Source organism: Notolepis coatsorum (genome assembly GCF_963971535.1).
Source record: "Notolepis coatsorum genome assembly, chromosome: 4".
NCBI classification, from domain to species: Eukaryota; Metazoa; Chordata; class Actinopteri; order Aulopiformes; family Paralepididae; genus Notolepis; species Notolepis coatsorum.
In genome coordinates, this window is record NC_140168.1 from 141,171,131 (window position 1) to 141,193,179 (window position 22,049).

General features: G+C 45.4%; 1 protein-coding gene across 2 annotated transcripts in view; it reads right to left on the minus strand.

Moving 5' to 3' along the window:
• Positions 1-22,049, minus strand: part of dvl2 (dishevelled segment polarity protein 2) — a 135,804-nt gene that overhangs the window by 17,060 nt on the left and 96,695 nt on the right. The window contains exons 6-12 of one of the 2 annotated variants that reach the window (XM_084312303.1): positions 19,247-19,337; positions 17,811-17,880; positions 16,930-17,069; positions 15,395-15,471; positions 13,881-13,948; positions 12,902-13,036; positions 2,999-3,130 (exon numbers count right to left, since the gene is read on the minus strand). In XM_084312303.1, the coding sequence (XP_084168429.1) occupies positions 2,999-3,130; positions 12,902-13,036; positions 13,881-13,948; positions 15,395-15,471; positions 16,930-17,069; positions 17,811-17,880; positions 19,247-19,337 (713 nt within the window). Of the gene's footprint in view, positions 1-2,998; positions 3,131-12,901; positions 13,046-13,877; positions 13,949-15,394; positions 15,472-16,929; positions 17,070-17,810; positions 17,881-19,246; positions 19,338-22,049 lie in introns of both variants that reach the window. The other variant, XM_084312302.1, reaches the window with a different exon arrangement.

Consider the following 22,049-nt stretch of genomic DNA (forward strand, 5'->3'; position numbering starts at 1 on the left):
TAAGAGATATATAAATGCAGACCATTTAATGTCTGCCGTTTCTGAAATGATTGACGTAATGTGATGATCTGTGAATATAATTAGTTTAATCACTCAAGTATACTTTCGAGAATATAATAAAACTTGAATGAAGTGAACGAATGCTGTAAGTTGCTTTTATTACATGAAAGCATTGCTTATTAAATCTATTAAGAGCCATCGTGGTGGAAACCTACAGAAGTACTGCTGTGTCTTCAGCTACACGCTCTATGGAACTGGAGGAAAAAGTATTTGCAGAGCAGACCAACTTGAAATTTAACATGTACCGGTAGTTATAAAATATCTTGGAGGGCAATCCCAGTTTTCCAATAAATTACCTTTCTACTCCCAATAGAGCAAATTACATAAGTTGCTTAAAGCTCCCACTATATTCCTTTCAGCAGTTCCAACACAAATGCATCCTAATTAACTTGTCATTGTAGCCAATAGTCTTAGATATAGCCTACAGTAATTTTATGTACTAAATCATAAGCAGATCAGTAATTACAATCGATCGTTAGCTGGAGACTGAGCCATTGATTTGGTAATGGCTAGAATTAACTAAGTCATTTTAAGGTTAAGGTTTAACATTGTACACTTTTCAGAATGCCATCATGTATGCTTATGTTGCAAATCATAGTCGATGCACGCCTAGACGCGTTTCACTGGAATTCTGTTGCTAGGGAACCGTTTGAACCCAAATGTATTTCCTGTAAACAACTGCATTAGCAAAGATCCCAACAGGAAATAAACGTGGGTCCTTTTAGACTGTTAATCAACTACCAACTTATAATTCCAAAAGGCCAAAATGTACAGCCGTGTAGTGGATTTAATTACTACACGTGATTCACTCATGTGAATTGAATTTAGAAACTGAAGTCGTGACTGACATTCCCATTTGCACTAGCGGGAGTTCTTTCCCCTCCCAGTCACACGCTTTCAATTCTGGAGGCAATAATGAGATTATAATGCCCACTCTGTAGAACCCCTGTCTGACACACACTAGTAATGTGCTCTCATCTACCAGGTCCACGGTTCCTACACGTTTTTCATTTAAAAATTCCACACATTCTCTACATCTTAATTTCTCTGCAGGTCTTGGGGAGATTTTGGTCAGTGTTCTGGTCATTATCAACTAGACCACTATACTTTTATAACTTGTATCATCATCAACTAGGCCACTGCACTTTATAACTTGCAACATTATCAACTAGGCCACTGCACTTTATAACTTGTAACATTCTGCACAACAAATATCACACTATACGACCTGTGTAGTCAAATTAGGGGTGGGACAAAGAAAATAGATACTGCCATATATCCCCGTACTTCCTCTTACAACACGTTATTGTTACCATTTTCTTTAATTAGATAAAAACACAATATATATATATATATTTTCGTTACAGATTTTCATTGGGGACAATTAACCTGTTCATCTGTAGACCGTTTTCGCCTAAAGGTACATGCCTAAGTAAATGGAAGATTGCTCCACTTCTGCAAGGTCAATTTGCATGTTCTTGGTATCTAGGAACATCTATGGACCTGGGGGTATGTATTTCCAGTGTCAGAAATATTGTGTCTGTTACTAGGCTGAGTAAATTGTAATGAAGAAAAGGAGAATATAAATTATGATCTATGATTTTTGCATCTTTGATCAAAAATCGATACGGGTAGGAGAAAATGCTCACTGAGCTCATTCACCACCTTATTGAGATCATGTGTACAAAAAATCTAAGCAAATGAATAAAGGGAAGATGATTAAACAGAAGGATTTGTAGATACAGTAATTAATGATAATCTATTTTAATTATAAATTCATATTTGACCTTGAACTTGACCTTATTATGGCCAAATCATAGGGAAAATGCTCCTCTTTCCAATGGCAGGGTTGAATCTGGATTTAGTCATTTCCTTGCAGTTTTTACGATAATTAGCATTTTCCGATAAATTCGTATTTCCGATAAATCGTATAAAACATCGGTAAAATGAAAATATATACTTTGACTACTGTTTTTGATAGGGTTATGGTCTTTACTCTTTGCTACAAAAAAATATATATTTAAAAACATTAACCTCTTAACATCCAAGGGCCCACATGTGGACCATTCTTTGCCGACCTCTAGTGGCTCGGGTGTGCATTTCTTTTAATACAATATATAGATATAATTAAAGCACTATTTGTTGCCTGTTGATTGCCCTTTCAGGTGACAAAATCCGTTCAGCGGTTCTCGAGTTACAGCGGTTCTCGAGTTACATGCCGATATGTGAGGCGTGCCCCAAAGTACGCAAAAGTACACATTACCACCACCGACTCCCGGGGCTCTAGTTCAGTCAATCATTTGGCGAAATCTTTGCACAGGGTTGTAGCCAATGAGTGTGGCTTTCCGATGATACCCCATGATATGATAATTGGGGATCTAATACAGTATCTATTGATCGATTTATGATAAAGAAAAGCAGGGGGTCCTATAGGGGGACCTTAAGGCTTAACAGGTAGTTAATAATAATCAAGTTGTGGTCAGTGTGTTAAAGAGGCACTATGTAATTTGTTGAACATTGTTTCATGTACAGCCAGTTTGTGATGCACACTAAATAATCTCATAAGCCTTCATGTCAATTCTGTAAATAAAACACATAATTCCTGCTTTTGCCTTTTTATGGGTATTTCTTCTTCTTCGGTTACATGTATCATGATGTATATTGTAGATTAAGATACAGATTAAATACTGGAATATGTATCGGAGGAAGCATGCGATAGACTTCAGGGCTCCCTAGACCGGCAAGTAAGGGACAAATGCGCGCAACGACCAGGAAGGGGAGGGGGGAATTGGCATGAGTGACTAAATTGGGATGGGAGGGAAATACAAGAAAAATAGGAGAAAAAGTGGATAAAAAAAAATTAAGTCCTGGAAACAATTAAATTTATCATCCATATAGCTTCCAGGCCTGCGTGGGGACCCTGCTAACAGTGTCTTACCCAGGAAGGCGTTGGGGATGGTGATCTTTAGCCACATGCGGTCTCTGACCTCCAGGCCAGACTCTGGGGAGGCCATGGCCTTGGCCACAGACGCCATGTCGGAGTGCAGCGACAGGTTGAAGTCGTCAAAACCTGGAGGGAGAGAGGGGGAGGGAGGGAGGGAGCAAAAGGATCCAAAAGGGGAGAGGAGGAGCTTAAGAGACAAAGCAAAGCAGGGGTGCACCGATACACAGGGGCGTAGCTGGGGGGGGGGGTAGCTTAGGATGATTCCAAGGGCCCAGCACTGAGGGGGGGCCCCAATTTTTTTTTATTTTTTTTTAACTAGACATCACTCAGGTGTATTATTGATGCTCTCATTGATACTATGTTTGTTTCTGAAGTGTGTGTGTGTGTGTGTGTGTGTGTGTGTGTGTGTGTGTGTGTGTGTGTGTGTGTGTGTGTGTGTGTGTGTGTGTGTGTGTGAGATATATAGAGAGAGAGGGGGGGCTTTGGTAGACTATTGCATTGGTCCATTCATTGAAGATGAACGCAATGCGACATCCTTTACTAGGCTCACCCACCAACAGTGCAGGTGCTGAACTGCTGATCCGAATGTATAGGTAAAAACCATATTACCGGTATGCGTTTTCATCAATAAAAAAATGGCCAAAAGAATTTTCCTCTCGCGCGCTTACGCGCGCTCGCATTCACTGGGGGCCTACAAATACATTCTTTCATGGGGCCCAGAATCGGGAGCTACACCCCTGCCGATACACATATACAGATTATCCAGCTTTTTCCTACCGTTCCGACTGTTCAAAACATGCTGATAATGACAAAGTTAATGAAATTGTCAACACTCAAATAAAACACAATAATTGTCTTAATTAACTGAATTTAACTGATAACTGATCTATTTGTTCTTTAGTCTAAAAGTCGTTATTATTTTGTTCACTTTTATAGCATAGCTATAAGTATATATGAATGTCACAAAAATACCAAGTCATCTGTAGTATAATCTGGCAAATATCTGCTGTAAAAAATACAATCTGACCGGTGTAATCGACCTACCTCAAGCCCTGCCCCCTTTCTGATCCTCCAATCATAACTGTTAATAACAAATTGTGATTGGACGATCAAGAAAAGAAGCGGAGAAGCTTGAGATATACATCAGGGCATTTCAATGCAAAAAAACGGGAAGAGCCGGATGCAGAAAAAAAGAGAAAAGAAGGAAAGTGAGGGACAAAAGGAGGGAGACAGATGGGAAAGACGACTCTTGCGCCAAGGTCAGCTAGCAAGAGACACCTGGCAGAACACAACAGGAGGGGATATATGCTATTATAGATATTATATAGCATGGTGCAGCCTTGAATACCGACGGACAAAAAGAATGGATAATGGATAAACTAGCTGTGTGAGGGGAAGACGTACACAGCTCCTTTACTTAAGTAAAAGTAGAAATACCCAGCACTCTGGTAAAAAAAGTTAAAGTTTATTTGAAATTCTACTTAAGTAAAAGTGGCGAAGTATTTGATATTAAAAGTACTTAAGTGTCTAAAGCAGAAGTACATATTATATATGACATGCTTGGGATTCACACCTCAATCTATTGACCTCTGAAGGTCATGTTAAAGTGTTAAAGCGGTCCAATATTTACTTTGAAATGTAGTAAGTAAGTACCTCACAATTTTACTTTTTCTTTCTCATATCTATATGAATATATCTGCATATATTCCTGTACATAATAATACTTCCTTGTACATACATCAGCAGATTCGTTATATATATTCACTATATATATTGTTAATGCCCTTTACTGTTACATTTGCACTCTGGTTAGATGCCAACTTATTTTCGTTGTACTGTACTTGTGCAGTATGATGACAATAGATTTGAATCTAATATAATGTATAGTCTACAGTCACTGTATGGTTTGACGTGTGGTCCCTGTGCACAATAAACAAGTGTCTATCATACTGTGAAACCACAAGCTGCCGATCAGTCTCTGCACCACTGTCGCATAGATAAATTATAGTGCACCCTATCCCAGCTCCTGGGGGGTCATCAAAGAGAAGCAGGCTATTCTCGGTCCTCTACAATGGTGGAACGAACTCCCCACCACAGTGGGGACAGCTGAAAACGGCCCAATTTCCCCCTGCCGACTACAAATGCACCTCTTCAAACTATATCTTCAAAAAACGAACCATCTTACTGTCTTTTTACTATTATGTACCCTACTACTATGCTACTACTACCCATCATGCTATTATTTCTATACTACTATGCACTCAGAGTGTAACACTCAGTTCAGTTCAGTTATTTTTTATTTCGGGCTTTGGACACATAACAACGGTCATTCCATAAATCACCAAAGTTTTACCAGCTGCTATTGCAGCATTGTCCGAAAAGGGCTAGGGAGAAGCACTAGGCTTGTCGGGCCCTACCCCTGAAGACTTACGTTTCATTTTTTTCTTCCATTTACATACTCAAGTTTGACACTATTTGTAGAACAACGCCACACTGACCCTTAGCTGCCAGAGTTGTACCCTTCCTGCTGAACTTGTTGTTCACAATCTGTAAGTCGCTTTGGATAACAGCATCAGCTAAATGACTAAATGTAAATGTACACCCATGGAATGGAAAGTCTTCCGCAAAGAGTCTGGGTTCGAATCCAGCTGTCAGCGGTACCTCTGGCTTGGTCAATCGCCCCTACGAACACAATCGTCAGTGTTCGCGGGTGGGAAGCCGGTGGGGGTATGAGTCCTGGTCGTGGCAAACAGCAACTCCTACTAGTCGGTCGGGGCGCCTGTTCAGCAGGGAGTGGATCTGGGGGGGAAATAGCGTGAACCTCCGCACGCGTTACGTTCCCCAGTGAGAGTCCTCGCTGTCAGGTGAAAAAAAGCAGCTGGCTGACTCCACATGTATCGGAGAAGGCGTGTGGTAGTTATATTTCGTATCTGCATCGCGTCCCGCTCTGCGCCTTACGAGATACTCTGCGATACATATTGTATCTCCCACGAATAAAAAACACATGCACCCCACCTGTATGGGGCCCCGCCCCTAATGGTGGCCACCACCCATATAACCATGACTCTGGTCATGAAACACCCTTCCTCTGTTTTCGTCCCAGCGTATTGGATGCGTGCACCATACGAGTCTAGCGGAATGAAAAGATTAAGGAAGATTAATAATGTTGGAAGCTTACCGGAGGTTGCTGGCCCCTGGCATCTTCGATGCATGTTTTCGGCGACACGACGGGCCTGTGTTGATGTTCCTCGTTTGATGACTGCACATCGAGGTTCAGCTGTACAAGGCTGGCTGTCGGGCCAGCTTGTACTCAGGTAGGCCCTGTGTCTTCAGGCATGGGTATTAGTGCTAGTAATGCTGGTTTGTTTTGTTAACACAACCATGTTGTGTGTTGGCGCCGGGGGCAGGATGGTTTGGTTAACGTTCTCTGCAGGGAACGGTTTCCAAGCTGTCTTGGGCGTGCTGCTAAAACATCTGAAGCTATGCTACATGCTATCGCTACTGCCGCATGCTATTACTACTGCTAATTGTTATGCTGTTTTAATGTCTCCGCCGTGAGATGTTGTCACTCTCCCGCCTCTTGCCCGGTTCATCAATGAAGGTCAGTCGGTAGCTGTTGTGGGGTTTTTGAGTTCTATTTACCTTTTTCGGGTAAATGGGTTGACAACGGGGTAGGTCGTGGCTAGGTTCCTAGCCAGGTATTTTACCTTGTGTTCCGGCGGGGTTTGTTGAACGGTGTTCCCATCTGGGTTGGCGTCGGGTAGTGGGGCTATGGGTCCAGCCGACATGATAAACATGTTGCGTGTCTGTGCACAGGCAATTGTTGTCTTGGGTTCCACATTGCCTGGCGTTAGGCTGCAGTAGTATAAGGGCAGGGCCGCCTGGGAGAAATGTGAGGCCCTGTGCGTTTTTAGACGCGAGGCCCCCCATCTCCTGGGGCGGCCCTGTGTAGGGGGCTATTGTTTCGTTTTGTCACTCTGCTATGAGAAGGTCTGTCTTGCTACAGCTTTCTCTCCTCTCAAACCATTCATACTGACGGTCAATCGGTATACTGGGGGAGTAGTGCGGGGGGGGGGCTTTGTTTACCTTTTTTGGTAAATGGGCTAAACTAGGGCTGGTGTTCTGTTGTGAATATTTTGAATGAAGACGGGTCTGGTCCGTCTCCCCTTAAACTTTGTGTGTATGGGTTTGCTCATTCTACAGTTTTTGTGGTTTAGCTCTTTTATTCATTTAACCCTTTCATGGTGCACACCACAGTGGAGGGTGCTGTTTGCAATCACCACTGGTGCTCCATGTTAACGTCAGTCCTTTGTTTTTGATATATTGAAACAATGCCCCGCCCGGCCGACACCATGGGTGGGTCGGCCTGGCGAGTGGCTGGTGGGCTGTTAAGGCTTGTACCGCCACGGTATGGAATTGGCAACGATTAGAACTGTGTTCGAATTGGTGTTTTTTCTATTAAAGAAATGGTGTCTGGTGGAGGGGCCTTGAGGGCCAGCCGACGTCGACACATCGCGCGAGGTTGTTGACGTTATTAGCTTTGACCCAGCCGCAAGCTATAACCGCTCAGGGTTCCCCTCTCCGCAGGGGATTTTGGTCTTCTGCTGGAGCGCGGGCGGTATTGTCCTAGGCCCTACACCGCCTCACACCGCGCAGCCAGAAGAAGAGAGAGCACGGCCTCGTCAGCGGCGATTTTTAGGTATCCTGGGCGTTGATTCGACAGGTGTCCACAAGGCCGACAGCCTTGGCGGCCGAGGGATCGGCCATGTAGGATGGGTTCGGCTTGAACAAACAAGCCGTCACCGTCCTGCCGCGAGCAGCCCGCTCTCCGATCACTCCCTTCCCCAACACCAGCGGGAGAAGTGGGCTCTGATTGTTTCCTTTGGCTGCGGGCCGCGTGCCTTCGTTGATGCGCGGGCGGCCCCACTTTTCGCTTCTCATGGGGACAGGGGCTGACACCCAGTTGATGGCTGAGCCTGGGTCTGTCCGTGAGAATGTTGTGCTGTTAAAGCGGCTCCCACACCTTGAACTGTGTTGGTTGAGCCTGGTGTTACGTCTGTCAACTTAAGTGTTGTCAGCAGGGGGGCTCGAAACCTTTTGAGGCACACAGTGCGGGCTTCCCCGGCCTCGCCTTCGCCAGGCCAGGTATCATGTTGGTGCCTCCCACTCCTGAAATATTGGCAAGTGGTCGCAGCTCACATGGTTTGGGGTGGTAGTAATATCACTGCAGGGCTACGGTGTGTAGGAACCCATGGGGGCCTTACACCTTGCATGTCCGGCTGCAGAACAACTCCTTCAGCATGTTCTGGAGGGGTGTTCAGTGGGTTTTTTTTTTTCATCGGAAGCCCCCCGTATCAGATCGGCCCTTTCTGTCGGGGTTCCCCCTTGGGTGCGATTGCCTCGTGGGTGTGTCAGGGTCAGGTGTTCCGACACGGAACACGCTCCTCGCACGGTTCCGGGGTTGTCTACGCACAGCGGGGGGACCGGGCCAACTATCTACAGTTCCTGGCGGACCTGCGCCACGTGACGGCGGGTGCATTGGGAATGTCGTCACATATGACTACGGCAGTACCATATGTCGAGGTAGATGGAGAGAACGGTGAGGCGGGGACTTGTGTTTACACAACCCCACCCGTTTTCAGGTTTGGTACAGACCCTGTTGTCGGGGTCTCCAGCAGGGACAGCTCTGGTCGACGAGATCCAATCTCTGTGGACGAAGCAAGCCATCGTCGTGGCGTTCTCCTCCCGGTGTTCTCAGCCCGAGAAGTCGGGAGGGAGGGGTGTAAGACCCAGGCTGGACCTGTCCCATGGGAAGGTTCAGCATTTTTTGGATCGTCTCCTACCTGTTGAACACTGTCAGGTGGGGGTCTGGTTCTCCTCCATAGACCTGTAGGATGCGTATGCGCATCGCCGATCTTCCATCCTAGGGCTTACCAACGCTTCCTTTGCAGGGTTAGCGTATGAGTACCAGAGGCTGCCGTTCGGTTTTCTCTGGCTCCCCGCATCTTCACCAAGTGCGTGGAGGCCGCACTGGGGCCTTTGCGTCGTCCGGGGTTACGGAGTGTTCTGCCCTGATGACGTTCTGGTCCTTCGCGGTCAAGGTGGATCGTCAGGTCTCATACCAGGCAGGTCTCTACCAGCCTGGGGTTGCTGTAGACTGGATGTAGAGTATTCCTCTTCCCAGTCAACGGTTGGAGGGCTATGGGCATCCATTTCAGAGCGTGTTGTCAACACGCTCGGGAGGTTCCGTCCTAGGACGGTTACGGCGCTGTCTCACGTCGCGTTTTCACCGACGCCTCCCTCGCTGGTGATGCGTCGGGCCAACGCAGTAGGGGGCAGCTGGCAAACCATGCTGCCCGGTCTGCGCTACGTTCAATGTGTTGGTGTTGAAAGCGGTCCTTCTGGTCCACAAATGGTGTTGATCAGGACGGACGTTACGACGTCAGTGTCGTGTATCGACAGACAGGGAGGAGTACGCTCCCCCTGTCTGCACCAGGCGGTGGGCGGCTGGCTATGGGCGTCCTCCATCTGCGCGGCCTGAGGGCTCCCCACATCCCCGGCAGGGAGAATGTGGGTGCAGGTGTACTGTCGCGGGGCGGCCCTCATCCTGACGGGTGAGGATTGCGTCTGGACATGGCCAGGCGGGTCTGGGACCGATGCCGTGCCGCCAGGGATTCTTCCCCATACATCTGTTAGGTCAGTTGTTGGGACGGGTACGTTGAGGGGCGCAGGTTCTTGATCCTGATGGTGTTACCATCTGGAATGCGCATGCTCCCTCCACTGTTGCGCTTACGCGGGCAGATGACGTATGTTCCAAGTGTGGTGTAAGGTGGGGGGCCGGGACTCAGTCTCCTGCCCCCTGGATGCTGTCCTTAGTTACCTCCAGTCTCTCCTTGATAGACTGTCGGCTTCGACGGTGAGGGTATATGCAGCAGCTATATCCTCCTATCATGAGGGGTTTGAGGGGATGTCTTGTTCAGCCACCCTCTTGTGAAGCGTTTCCTGCTTGGCGCTCGACGCGTTAAGCCGGTGCAACGCTCCTTGGCTCCGACTTGGGATCTTCAATTGGTCCTCGGTCGGTTGTCCTTGGCCCCGTTTGAGCCGCTCGAGCGGGCGCCGTTGGGACAGCTGTCCTTCAGGACCGCGTTCCTTCTGGCTGTCACTTCCGCTAAACGCGTAGGTGAGCTCTGTGCTCTCTCGGTACGTCCAGAGTGCCTGTCTTTTCGGACCGATTGCGGTGTCACTCTGCGACCTGATCCTGCTTTCGTGCCTAAGAATATCCGGAGTTCCTTCCGCTCCCGGGATATTGTGGTTCAGGCGTTTCGTCCTCCTCCTCACACTAGTGAGTTAGATGCGGGCCTTCACCTGTCATGTCCAGTCCGTGCTTGGGGATTTACCTCAGCCGTACTCAGGATTTCAGGGTTACCGACCAGCTTTTTGTCTGTTACGGTGGGGCTCGTGCTGGTAAGGCACTGTCGGAGCAGCGCCTGTCCCATTGGTTGTGCGAGGGTGTTGCCCTCTGCTACACGCTGGCTGGGCAGGATCCCCCTGGGGGCGTCAGGGCGCACTCCACTCGTGGGGTGGCTGCCTCTGCCGCTCTCCTGGGTGGGGCCTCGGTGGAGGCCATCTGTGCTGCAGCTTCATGGTCCTCCCCGGGCTCCTTTGTAAGGTTTTACCTCATGGACATGACCGGGGGTTCTGTCTCCCAGGCGGTTCTGGGGTCTGTGGCCTTTCCTGCTTCCCGTCCTTTGGTCGGGTAGCAGGAGTGTGTGGGTATGGGCCACAGTGTGTTGGGTCACACGTGGTTCCGCCTGTACGGTGTGTTCAAGGGGTTCTAGCTCTCTCTTGTTCGCATTCAGGTGGAGTTGACTGCGCCCCCCCTTCATTAGGAAGGATGGGGTGACAGGGCTCCCCGCACCCCTTGATGTGGGCTTACGGGTCCTCAGGGGGTACATCTGTCGGGTCTCGCGCCCGCTCTTCCCCATTATCTCGTAAGGCTCAGAGCGGGACGCGATGCAGATACGAAATATAACGAAAGGTTATGTAGATAACCTAGTTATATTAGTATTGGCTGAGCGTCCCGCTCTGCGCGCCCTGAGTTCCCTCTTGAGGGATCTTTTCCTGGGACGGATTTTTGGCGAGGAAGGGTGTTTCATGACCAGAGTCATGGTTATATGGGTGGTGGCCACCATTAGGGGCGGGGCCCCATACAGGTGGGGTGCATGTGTTTTTTTATTCGTGGGAGATACAATATGTATCACAGAGTATCTCGTAAGGCGCAGAGCGGGACGCTCAGCCAATACTAATATAACTAGGTTATCTACATAACCTTTCGTTCTACACCCTCCGCAGACCCGACAGTAGGGCAAGGCTCGCAACGACCAGGAAGGGAATTGGCATAACGACACACAAGCACCTTGGGTTTCCTGAAAGGCGCTATATTAACACTTTAATCGCCGAAGACGCTGTTCAGCGCCTTTCCCCGCCATTCTTATTCTGCCGAAGACGCTGGACAGCGTCTTTGATATCAATATTTCAAAGATCTGTGATCGAAATCATATTTCTCCCCCGGAGACATTATATGTACTGGTGAGCCCCTCTCAATTCTCCAACGGTTCAAGAGCGCCATCTGGTGGCCGATCGGCCGCTCGCCCAAACAGGAAGTGATGCGGATGAAGTGGTGCTCACCCATATTTCGTCCGGGCACTCGCTATCATTAGCAGGACTCCATCTTGACACAATGGATGTCGATCGGTTACCAATAACTCGATAAACAACATGATTTGGACGTATATACTATTATACAACCTGGAAATGGATCGGATATTTCGACATCCCATAATAGAAAAATTTCTGTTCCACGCTCATCTCCCAACGGCGAGAGGAAGCTACGGTGAGTTTCAGCGTTATTTTTTAATGTCTTCGATACCAACTGCTCTAATGATCATATCACCCACACTAGATGAATGATATAACGTTGCCCACGGAATTATAAACGACCCCCCCCCCCCATCCGGTCAACATCAGATCATACGTAGTAACTCCTAGAAGCACGTCCAGTTGAAATTTTTTATCTCGCACAGATTCTTACCAAACTGTATTTGATCATCAATATAATGCATTTAGGGCTATAAATCAAGTTCTGGAGAAAGCTGCATAAAACGATAAAAACATACTTATACTTTAGACCGTATTTTAGTATGAATATGTGAATGAAAAAGTATAACGTTGCTACACCCTGAACAATAGATATAGGACTTTGAATGGGCCATAGTAATGTCAATTTAGCAATACAATTTAAAAAGTTATAGCCCTGCAAAGAAGGGGAACTTCTCCATGTTAAATAGGGCTGGCGAGGGATGGTAAATTATGAATTTAACCCCGGCGATCAAAGTGTTAATCAAATAAATTATTATTAGTAGGGATGTCCGATATTATCGGCCTACCAATATTATTGGCCGATATTGGCATTAAAATGTGATATCGGAAATTATCGGTATCGGTTCATTTTCTTTTTTTTTTACATTTATTTAACCTTTATTTACCCAGGCAAGCAAGTAAGAACAAATTCTGGTTTTATTTATTGTCAAAAGTATGCATAATGTTGTGTTAATTCCACAACAAGAGATATGTAATGTTAATTACCTGAAATTATTCCGACCCTGCATATATCGGTATCGGTTGATATCAGTATCGGAAATTAAGAGTTGGACAATATCGGTATAGGTAGAAATGCCAATATCGAACATCCCTAATTATTAGTATTAATAATTATTAACTACTAATTTGGGGGATGGAAGGAAACGATAGAAAGGCAAAAAGAAAATAACAGCGGAAAGTGTCGAGAGCAACAGCAAATAGTGAGAGTGGGGGATGGGAGAAGGAGGCGGTGCTCACGCTCGGTCTCGGTCACGGAGGAGGAGGAGGTGATGGTGCTGAGCGAGGAGCTCCCGGGGTAGGGAGGGTAGGCCCCCGTCAGCGCCACCGAGTGGCTGACCCACGCTGCAGGGTCTATAGGCCGGATCGGCTCGTCTAGACACACACCCACACACAAGACGGAGAGAGGTGGGGGTTGAAAGAACACACACACGCATCCATGGCACCACTCTGTATTCACGGTATTCCACTACATCGCAAACATCTCGGTAGGCGATCTTATTCAAAATGACAGGCGATCATCGTTAAAAAATTTGCTGTAAGTGGTATTTCTTTGGTTAAATAAGTGTTAAATAGCTCTACATTCCGACGGTACATTTGCACTCTGGTTGGATGCCAAACTTCTTTTCGTTGTACTTGTGCTGTATAATGACAATACATTTGAATCTAATCTAATATAATATAGACTAAGAGTGTTTGGTCAGTATTAGTAACATGGGTCTTCCAGTCCCTCCGCTCTGCAGTAAATACAAAATACATTTTCTGGAATCCCTTCCCACTTTATTCAAATCAGGAGAGAGAATCCTAGATATTCTTACTTATTTTAAGAAATATTGCCTAATTTGCCGGCAGATTATTTGACTCGTTTCAAGCACATTTGTTTTTATTTCTTATTTTTGTCAGACCATTTCTACCGTGTACTCTCTCCTGATTGGATAAAGTGGGAACAGGAAATGCATTTTATTTGTACTGCAGAGTGGAGGGACTGGGAGACCCATGTTACTGACCAGACACTCTGTCCGACAGTGATGTCTGTCGGAACGTAGAGCTATTATATTAACAAAGGAAATACCACTTACAGCACCTTTAAGATGACAACCGTGGGCCAATGATCTGCGTTCATGACATATTGGGTAGAAAATTAGATCTATGCACGAGAACACTATGAGAACAGAACAAGAACTTTGTAAAAAAGCAAACAGCAGGGTCAGATACTCACTGCGGGGCAGAGTGAAGTAGCCCTGAGGAGAGGGGTCCCAGCATTTAGCCACCGTCAGGATAATGGGACTGAGAAACACACACACGATCAATAGAATCGTTACAGCCAACAAAGCTCTGTATGCACACGCACACATCTCCAAGTTATTACAAGTCTCATTAAAGAAAAATACCTCATACCGTCTTTTACTATGATGCACTTTGCTTTAGTTTGCTACCAAATAATCCAATTGCCTATATTACTACCCACTATGCGAATATGTCTCTACTACTATGCACTCAAGACTGTAGCACCCAAGTTTCAACACTGATGAACATTGTTACTCAGCTGAACGAGTTGTACCCTTCCTGCTGACTTGTTGTACAGAACTTGTAAATCGCTTTGGATAAAAGTGTTCAGCTAAATAACAATGTAAATGTAAAACTTCCTATTCAGGTGTCGAAACTCATCGAAAAATACTTGTATTCTTATCATGGGTTTACATTTTCACCGGGCTAATTTAAAAACATACCGATATTCTTGAGACTTTAAAAGGGACATGCATTATAAATGGCTTTTTTCAGTGTCTAGCATTGTTTTATAGTAATAGGGGTTAGTATCAATGGGTCTGTGTCTCTAAATACCATATTGGCGGATTGCTCTCATTCAGTCGAGACAATTTCCTCCTCCAGTTAATTAGGTAATTCTGATTTGACTCGCTCAGTGACGTAACTGGGAGCTGATTGTGATCCGATTGGCTCTGTGGTTGTAGCGCATAGTGAAACCCGACACTATGATTGTGATCTGATTGGCTCTGTGGTTGTAGCGCATATTGAAACCCGACACTTCCTCAAACAGAGCGAGACAGAGAGCACATAGTGTAACCCGACACTTCCTCAAACGGGTTTTGACTGCGAGCAGGGACGAGCGAGAGAGAGAGATAGAGAGAGAGGGACCCGTCTTCTCTCACACATGCAGCGTTTACACAGTGCTCCGTGCCTCCGTGTGTCCCTCTCTCTCCATCTCTCTCTCCCTCGCAGTCGAGCACCAGCATATCACTGTAATATCTTTGCGCATGCTCCCACGCCCACGCCCGTATTCCGATCCGTACAATAATAATCACAGGGGTATATATTGTCATTTGAAACAAGTTACCAATACATTGTCCCGTGGGATTATGCCCCCCCGCGGCAAAATTAATTAGTATCCCCCTCAGTCTCTATCTCTCTCTGTGCCAGTCGCAGACTGTGTGGATGACTGTCACTCAAAGTGCTTATGGGCGGAGCCAGGCCAACACAGCCTGAAATCCAAAGTGAGAAAAATTTGGCTTTTGAGTACTTGATTAGAAATATAAAACAATGAATTTTTTTGAATAAAAGCTTACAGATGTGTTCAATAGACTCACATGAATTGTGTAAAGTTGCCCAAATAGTGCTAGGAATAGCAATGCATGTCCCCTTTAAAGAAACCTATTTTCTTTCTCCTATAATGTGAAGTCAGAAGTGCTGAATGTAGCCCTGTGGCCGGCCACTCACCCCGGCTTGTGGACGATCTCCCTCAGCACCCGCACGGCGTCGTCGTTACTCATGTTCTCAAAGTTGATGTCGTTCACCTGCAGGGCGGGAGTCAGAGTATTAAAAACACAGGTTCGACGAGCCAGCGACGAGTTCCATCTCAGACACTCGGGAGGATAGGATTTTATTAAACGCAGTTTCAGCCGCTTCAAACTCAAAAGACAGCGACTTAACCCTTTCACTGCCACACTACAGAAGGTTAACCCTTTACTATCACACTGCCACACTACAGAAGGTTAACCCTTTACTATCACACTACCGACGGGTGATAGTAAAGGGTTAACCTTCTGTAGTGTGGCAGTGAAAGGGTTAACCTGCTGTTGTGTGGCAGTGAAAGGGTTAACCTTCTGTGTATTGTCACAGTGTTAACCTTCTGTAGTGTGGCAGTGAAAGGGTTAAGGACGGGCAACAACTATATGGTATTATTTACGTTTAGAATGAATGATCCACACGGTACACAGTTGCACAAGGCTTTCATTTGATGACTGGAGCAAATAAACACAGTGAAGGAACAATGTAGCAAGTGTTGTGCTGTGCTGAACAACAAATGCACTCATATCTAGTGCTGAACAACAAATGTACTCATATCTAGTGCTGAACGACAAATGCACCCATATCTAGTGCTGAACAACAAATGCACCCATATCTAGTGCTGAACAACAAATGCACCCATATCTAGTGCTGAACAACAAATGTACTCATATCTAGTGCTGAACGACAAATGCACCCATATCTAGTGCTGAATGACAAATGTACTCATATCTAGTGCTGAACGACAAATGTACTCATATCTAGTGCTGAACAACAAATGCACTCATATCCAGTGCTGAACAACAAATGTACCCATATCCAGTGCTGAACAACAAATATGCTCATATAGCTGAACAACAAATTTACTCATATATAGTGCTGAACAACAAATGTACCCATATCCATTGCTGAACAACAAATATGCTCATATAGCTGAACAACAAATGTACTTGTATATAGTGCTGAACAACAAATGCACTCATATCCAGTGTTAAAAAGGTGGCCACCCAATTTAGACACGCCCCCAAAGTGCAGACTTTGTTGGCCCATTAAATGGGTGAGCTTACACCCAGATTCCTGCTCAGATCCATTAGCAATACTTGAATAAAAAAAACACTAATTTGGGTTCCAAAATTATCGTAAGGCTCCTTTATGACTACGGGTTCAAAGTGCAGAAACAGAGGATTCTGGGGAAACTAGTTGCTGGTGGTGTTTACATTGTTAGCTGTGTATTGCAACTTCCATCGTATTAATACTTTATGTTGGAAGCAAAAGGATTGAACTTGACGAATGCCTACGCGTCTCATCATTCCTGCACTCCCACAATAACCTAACGAATGCCTCCAAAAGTCAGCGTAGCCCCAGTCGCCCTCTATGAATCAGCCCCGCGGTTTCACAGCGAACGTGATGTGACAGCAAAACCGTAGCCATGGGTGGTATTCCATTCCATCCAGGATTAGACTAACCTGCAGCAGCATGTCCCCCGGCTCGATGCGGCCGTCCGCGGCCACGGCCCCTCCCTTCATGATGGAGCCGATGTAGATGCCCCCGTCTCCCCTCTCGTTGCTCTGGCCCACGATGCTGATGCCCAGGAAGTTATACTTCTCTGCGTCAGGGAAGAGATGAGGGGGGAAGAATTAACTCGGATGTATCAGCTGAAGGGAAGGGGGGGGTCATGAAGCAGGAATATGCAGTTAGCTGGATTACTTTCTGGAAATGTCATTGAATAACTTCTGATATTTTGTTCATCAAGGAACAATTAGCCAAGTTTTGTTCCAAAAATTCCCTAAACTAAACAAAGTTATTTATTTTTTTGCAGTGAAAGCTTGTGGCCAGCTTAGAAACAGACGCTTTATTGTCTAATACGTGATTGCTCTGTCCTCTGTTCCACTGTGTGCGTGTGCATGCGTGTGTGTGTTTGTTTTCGTGTTCAGCGTTAAAACTATTGTGCAACCTTATACACGGTACTTAAATGTTTTTAAGTTGCAGGAAATTACAGACATTTTTATTTTTGCGCAGGACCCACCCCCAAGTTGTGACTCAGCACCATCATGTTGGAAAATCCCAGGGGAAAGCCCTGTAGCAATAATATGCATGACTGAATCGTTTCCAATCCCAAACATGAATTATATAGTTACATCTTTTTTTAAATGATCTGTCGAACCTGCCAATCCCGATTTGGGAAATCCCCCCCGTTTCCCCGATAGACTGAAGTGCAGTGATTTTAAAAACAGTTTCCACTAGGATCATCAAGAGGATCATTTCCCAAATAAAAACATAAAAAAAGGAATAAAACTAAAAATAGAAGGAAAGAGACAGAAGGAGAAGCCATTAGGAGAGTACTGACCCATGTTGAGTGTGACGGTGATGATATTGAGGGACATTGTGGAATCAGTCACACTACTGAAGGAGGAGGCCTGGGATGAAACACACAACAACAGAATGACTCCCTCAGGTCTATTTACTACAACAGCCTCTCAACACAAGTCTACATGTTAAAATATGTAGATATGTAGTGTCTGGTCAGTAACATGAGTCTCCCAGTCCCTTCACTCTGCAGTAAACAGTCATCACTGATATAGAGTGTCTGGTCAGTAACGTGGGTCTCCCAGTCCCTCGACTCTGCAGTAAACAGCCATCACTGATATAGAGTGTCTGGTCAGTAACGTGGGTCTCCCAGTCCCTCCACTCTGCAGTAAACAGTCATCACTGATATATAGTGTGTCTGTCAGTAACGTGGGTCTCCCAGTCCCTCTGCTCTGCAGTAAACAGCCATCACTGATATAGAGTGTCTGGTCAGTAACATGGGTCTCCCAGTCCCTCTGCTCTGCAGTAAACAGCCATCACTGATATAGAGTGTCTGGTCAGTAACATGGGTCTCCCAGTCCCTCCACTCTGCAGTAAACAGCCATCACTGATATAGTGTCTGGTCAGTAACATGGGTCTCCCAGTCCCTTCACTATGCAGTAAACAGTCATCACTGATATAGAGTGTCTGGTCAGTAACGTGGGTCTCCCAGTCCCTCCACTCTGCAGTAAACATCCATCACTGATATAGAGTGTCTGGTCAGTAACATGGGTCTCCCAGTCCCTCCACTCTGCAGTAAACAGCCATCACTGATATAGAGTGTCTGGTCAGTAACATGGGTCTCCCAGTCCCTCCACTCTGCAGTAAACAGCCATCACTGATATAGAGTGTCTGGTCAGTAACATGGGTCTCCCAGTCCCTCCACTCTGCAGTAAACAGTCATCACTGATATTGAGTGTCTGGTCAGTAACGTGGGTCTCCCAGTCCCTCCACTCTGCAGTAAACAGAAAATAAATGTCCTGGTATCCTGTTCCCACTTTATCCAATCAGGAGAGAAAACTCCACACGGCATAAATGGTCAAAAATAAAACTAGTTTTGAGCAAATATGTGATTGAAACAAGTTAAATAATCTGCAGTATATATTTTCAGTCAGTGAAAATATATAGGGCTCTCTCTCCTGATTTGGATGAAGCGGGAACAAGATTTACTACAGAGCGGAGGGACTGTGAAACCCCAGTTACTGACCAAACACTCTAATATCAGTGATGGCTGTGGGAATGTAGAGCTATTTAACACATAAATACCACTAACAGCATCTTTAAGATGGATAATCCAGCATGTGCAAAAATAAAACAAAAAGACTACAAACCAAAAAAGTTGTTGAATAAAAAATGAGGGGATGAAAAACATAAACACTGGTAAAAAAAAAATAAAAGCAAAAAATAAACGGTGATCTATTAGGGGCGGGTGCTTACTCTCTCCAGGCGTAGGGGGCGCTGTTTCCTGCGTCTGCGGTGGCGTTTGAGAAGCCTGGAGGCCGTGCTCTGCTCCGTGGAGCTGCTGAACCTACAAGGTCAAGGGTCGGCAAAAGGTGACAAGGTCAGTGTTAGCAGGTGTCATTCATGCTAGCAGGGACTAATAGCTTCCTGCACCACTGACCCGGCTGTGAACCACCGGCTGTGTTCACCGGCACGAGGAGGCAGCGCCGGCGCCGACGCCGACCGGTAGAGCTAAACCAAAAGTGCTAAATGGTGCATTTTATATAGCAGCTTTTATCCAAAGCGCTTTACAATTTTGTTCTTCATATTCACTCACATTGATACACCAACCATAAAAGGTGCCACAATCTGCTCATCGGGAGCAATTAGGGGTTAAGTGACACTTTCAAACACGCTGCCCGGGGAGGAGCGGGAATCGCACCGGGGAACCTTCCCGATTACCAGATGACCGCTCTACCTCCTGAGCCACCGTCACCCCCCAAAAGTGTGCATCTGCTTTAGCTGAAGGGTAGTATACTAGTATTTATGGGGATCGAGTCTAAACCGACCTCTTCAACGCAGTTACGTCAGCAGGGAAACGTGCGGTCGTAAGCTTGTAAACAGGCTTCCCTCTCTTCCTCATATTTCACGATGTGTGCCTTTGTGAGCCAAGAAGACATTTCAGCCAACTTAATCAACTTAATTAGAGACACTGATTGTGGCCAATACCCCATTACCAATGTTTTAATATGATAATAAGAGACGACTGATCCGATAACGATGTCCCGTCCTTTGGATGAGATGTTAAACTGAGGTCCCGACTGAATTCGGTCGCTAAAGAACCCAGTGCGCTTATAGCAAAGAGTAGGGGGTTCCCCCGACATTCCTGGCCAAATTCACAATAAGGTCTCTGACATCAAGGTGACCTAATCAACCCCCCCCCCCCCCCCCCCCCCTTAATTGGCTGATATCAATCCCCGTCGCATGAGCTGTTCAGCCATTGTAGTAGTGTACCTGGTGCCAGTGTATGGCAGCCATTGGTTGGGTGCTACACAGTGGTGGTGGTGGTGAAGGAGGTCATTTCCACCCTACATTGTAAAAAGTGCTTTGAGTCGGTCAAATTAATATATATATATATATATATATATATAAGAAGGAAGGGTCATCACGTCACTGTGTAGCGTGTGAACGCACATTGGTGCCAAGTGTGGAAACGTTGGGATCAGCAGTCTCTTCGCTTATGACCAGTCATTTAAAACGGGTTATTACCTCGGATGTCAGAATCATCTGCAATTTGTTTCTTTGTTAACTAGCTAACGTTTGCTATATTGGTTCATGTATATTTCCTCAGATATATTTTGAATTTCAATACAGGCTTCGATAGAACTGGCACCAAACAGACTTTTATAGTTTCCTCGTTATAGAAAGCTGGTATTCTGATGTGATGACCCTTCCTTCTTTTATAGTTTCCTTGTTATAGAACGCTGGTATTCTGACGCGACGAGCCTTCCTTCTGTTAATAGTTTCCTTGTTATAGAACGCTGGTATTATGACGCGACGAGCCTTCCTTCTTTTATAGTTTCCTTGTTATAGAACGCTGGTATTATGACGCGACGAGCCTTCCTTCTTTTATAGTTTCCTTGTTATAGAACGCTGGTATTATGACGCGACGAGCCTTCCTTTTATAGTTTCCTTGTTATAGAACGCTGGTATTCTGACGTGACGACCCTTCCTTCTGTTAATAGTTTCCTTGGTTGACGAGGGGTAACAGTGGGTGAAAAGACTCCTGCTGACCCCAATGACTCCTCTAAGGCTGTACCGAATGTCATTTAACATTCGAAGCTTCTATTGAAGTATTCAAACGAAGCTTCGAATGTCTATAAAAAAAAAAATTTAAAATAAAAATAAATTAAACACGCTTTTTTTTCAAACTAAATCCTCAATTTGAATAAAGTGATTAATCTGATTAAATGAGTCTTCTTTTATTAAATCAACTTTCTTTATCAGTTTCGTCAACATAAATAATCCAATAAGGGCACGGTTGGTATGAAAGTGATGGTGACGTCTTATATTATATATATATATATATATATATATATATATATATATATATATATATATATAATATATTATATAAATTATAATATTAGTGTAGCCTAATCTTTAACACTTTGGTCGCCAGGCTTAAATTCAGAATAAACCATCCCACGCCAGCTCTATTTGTCTATGGAGAAGTTCCCCTTCTTTGCAGGGCTATAACTTTTTAAATTGTATTGCTAAATTGACATTACTATGGCCCATTCAACATCAAGTATCTATTGTTCAGGGTGTAGCAACGTTTACTACTGATCATCTGATGTTGACCGGATGGGGGGGGGGGGGGGTCGTTTATAATTCCGTGGCCAACGTTAGATGATTCATCTAGTGTGGGTGATATGATCATTAGAGCAGTTAGTATCGAACATGTTAAAAAATAACGCTGAATCTTACCGTAGCTTCCTCATAGCGTTGGGCGATGAGCGTGGAGCAGAAATATTCCTATTATGGGATGCGAAATATGCGATCCATTTCCAGGTTGTATAATAGTATATACGTCCGAATCATGTTTATCGAGTTATTGGTAACGGATTGCTATCCGTTGTGTCTAGCTCGAGTCCTGGGACTATTAGCGAGTGATCGGACCGAATTGGAATGAGCACCAGCTTCCATTTCCTGTTTCCGCTCTGGGCGATCCGCCGATCGGCCACCAGATGGCGCTCTTGAACCGTTGGAGAGTTGAGAGGGGATCAACAGTAGATCT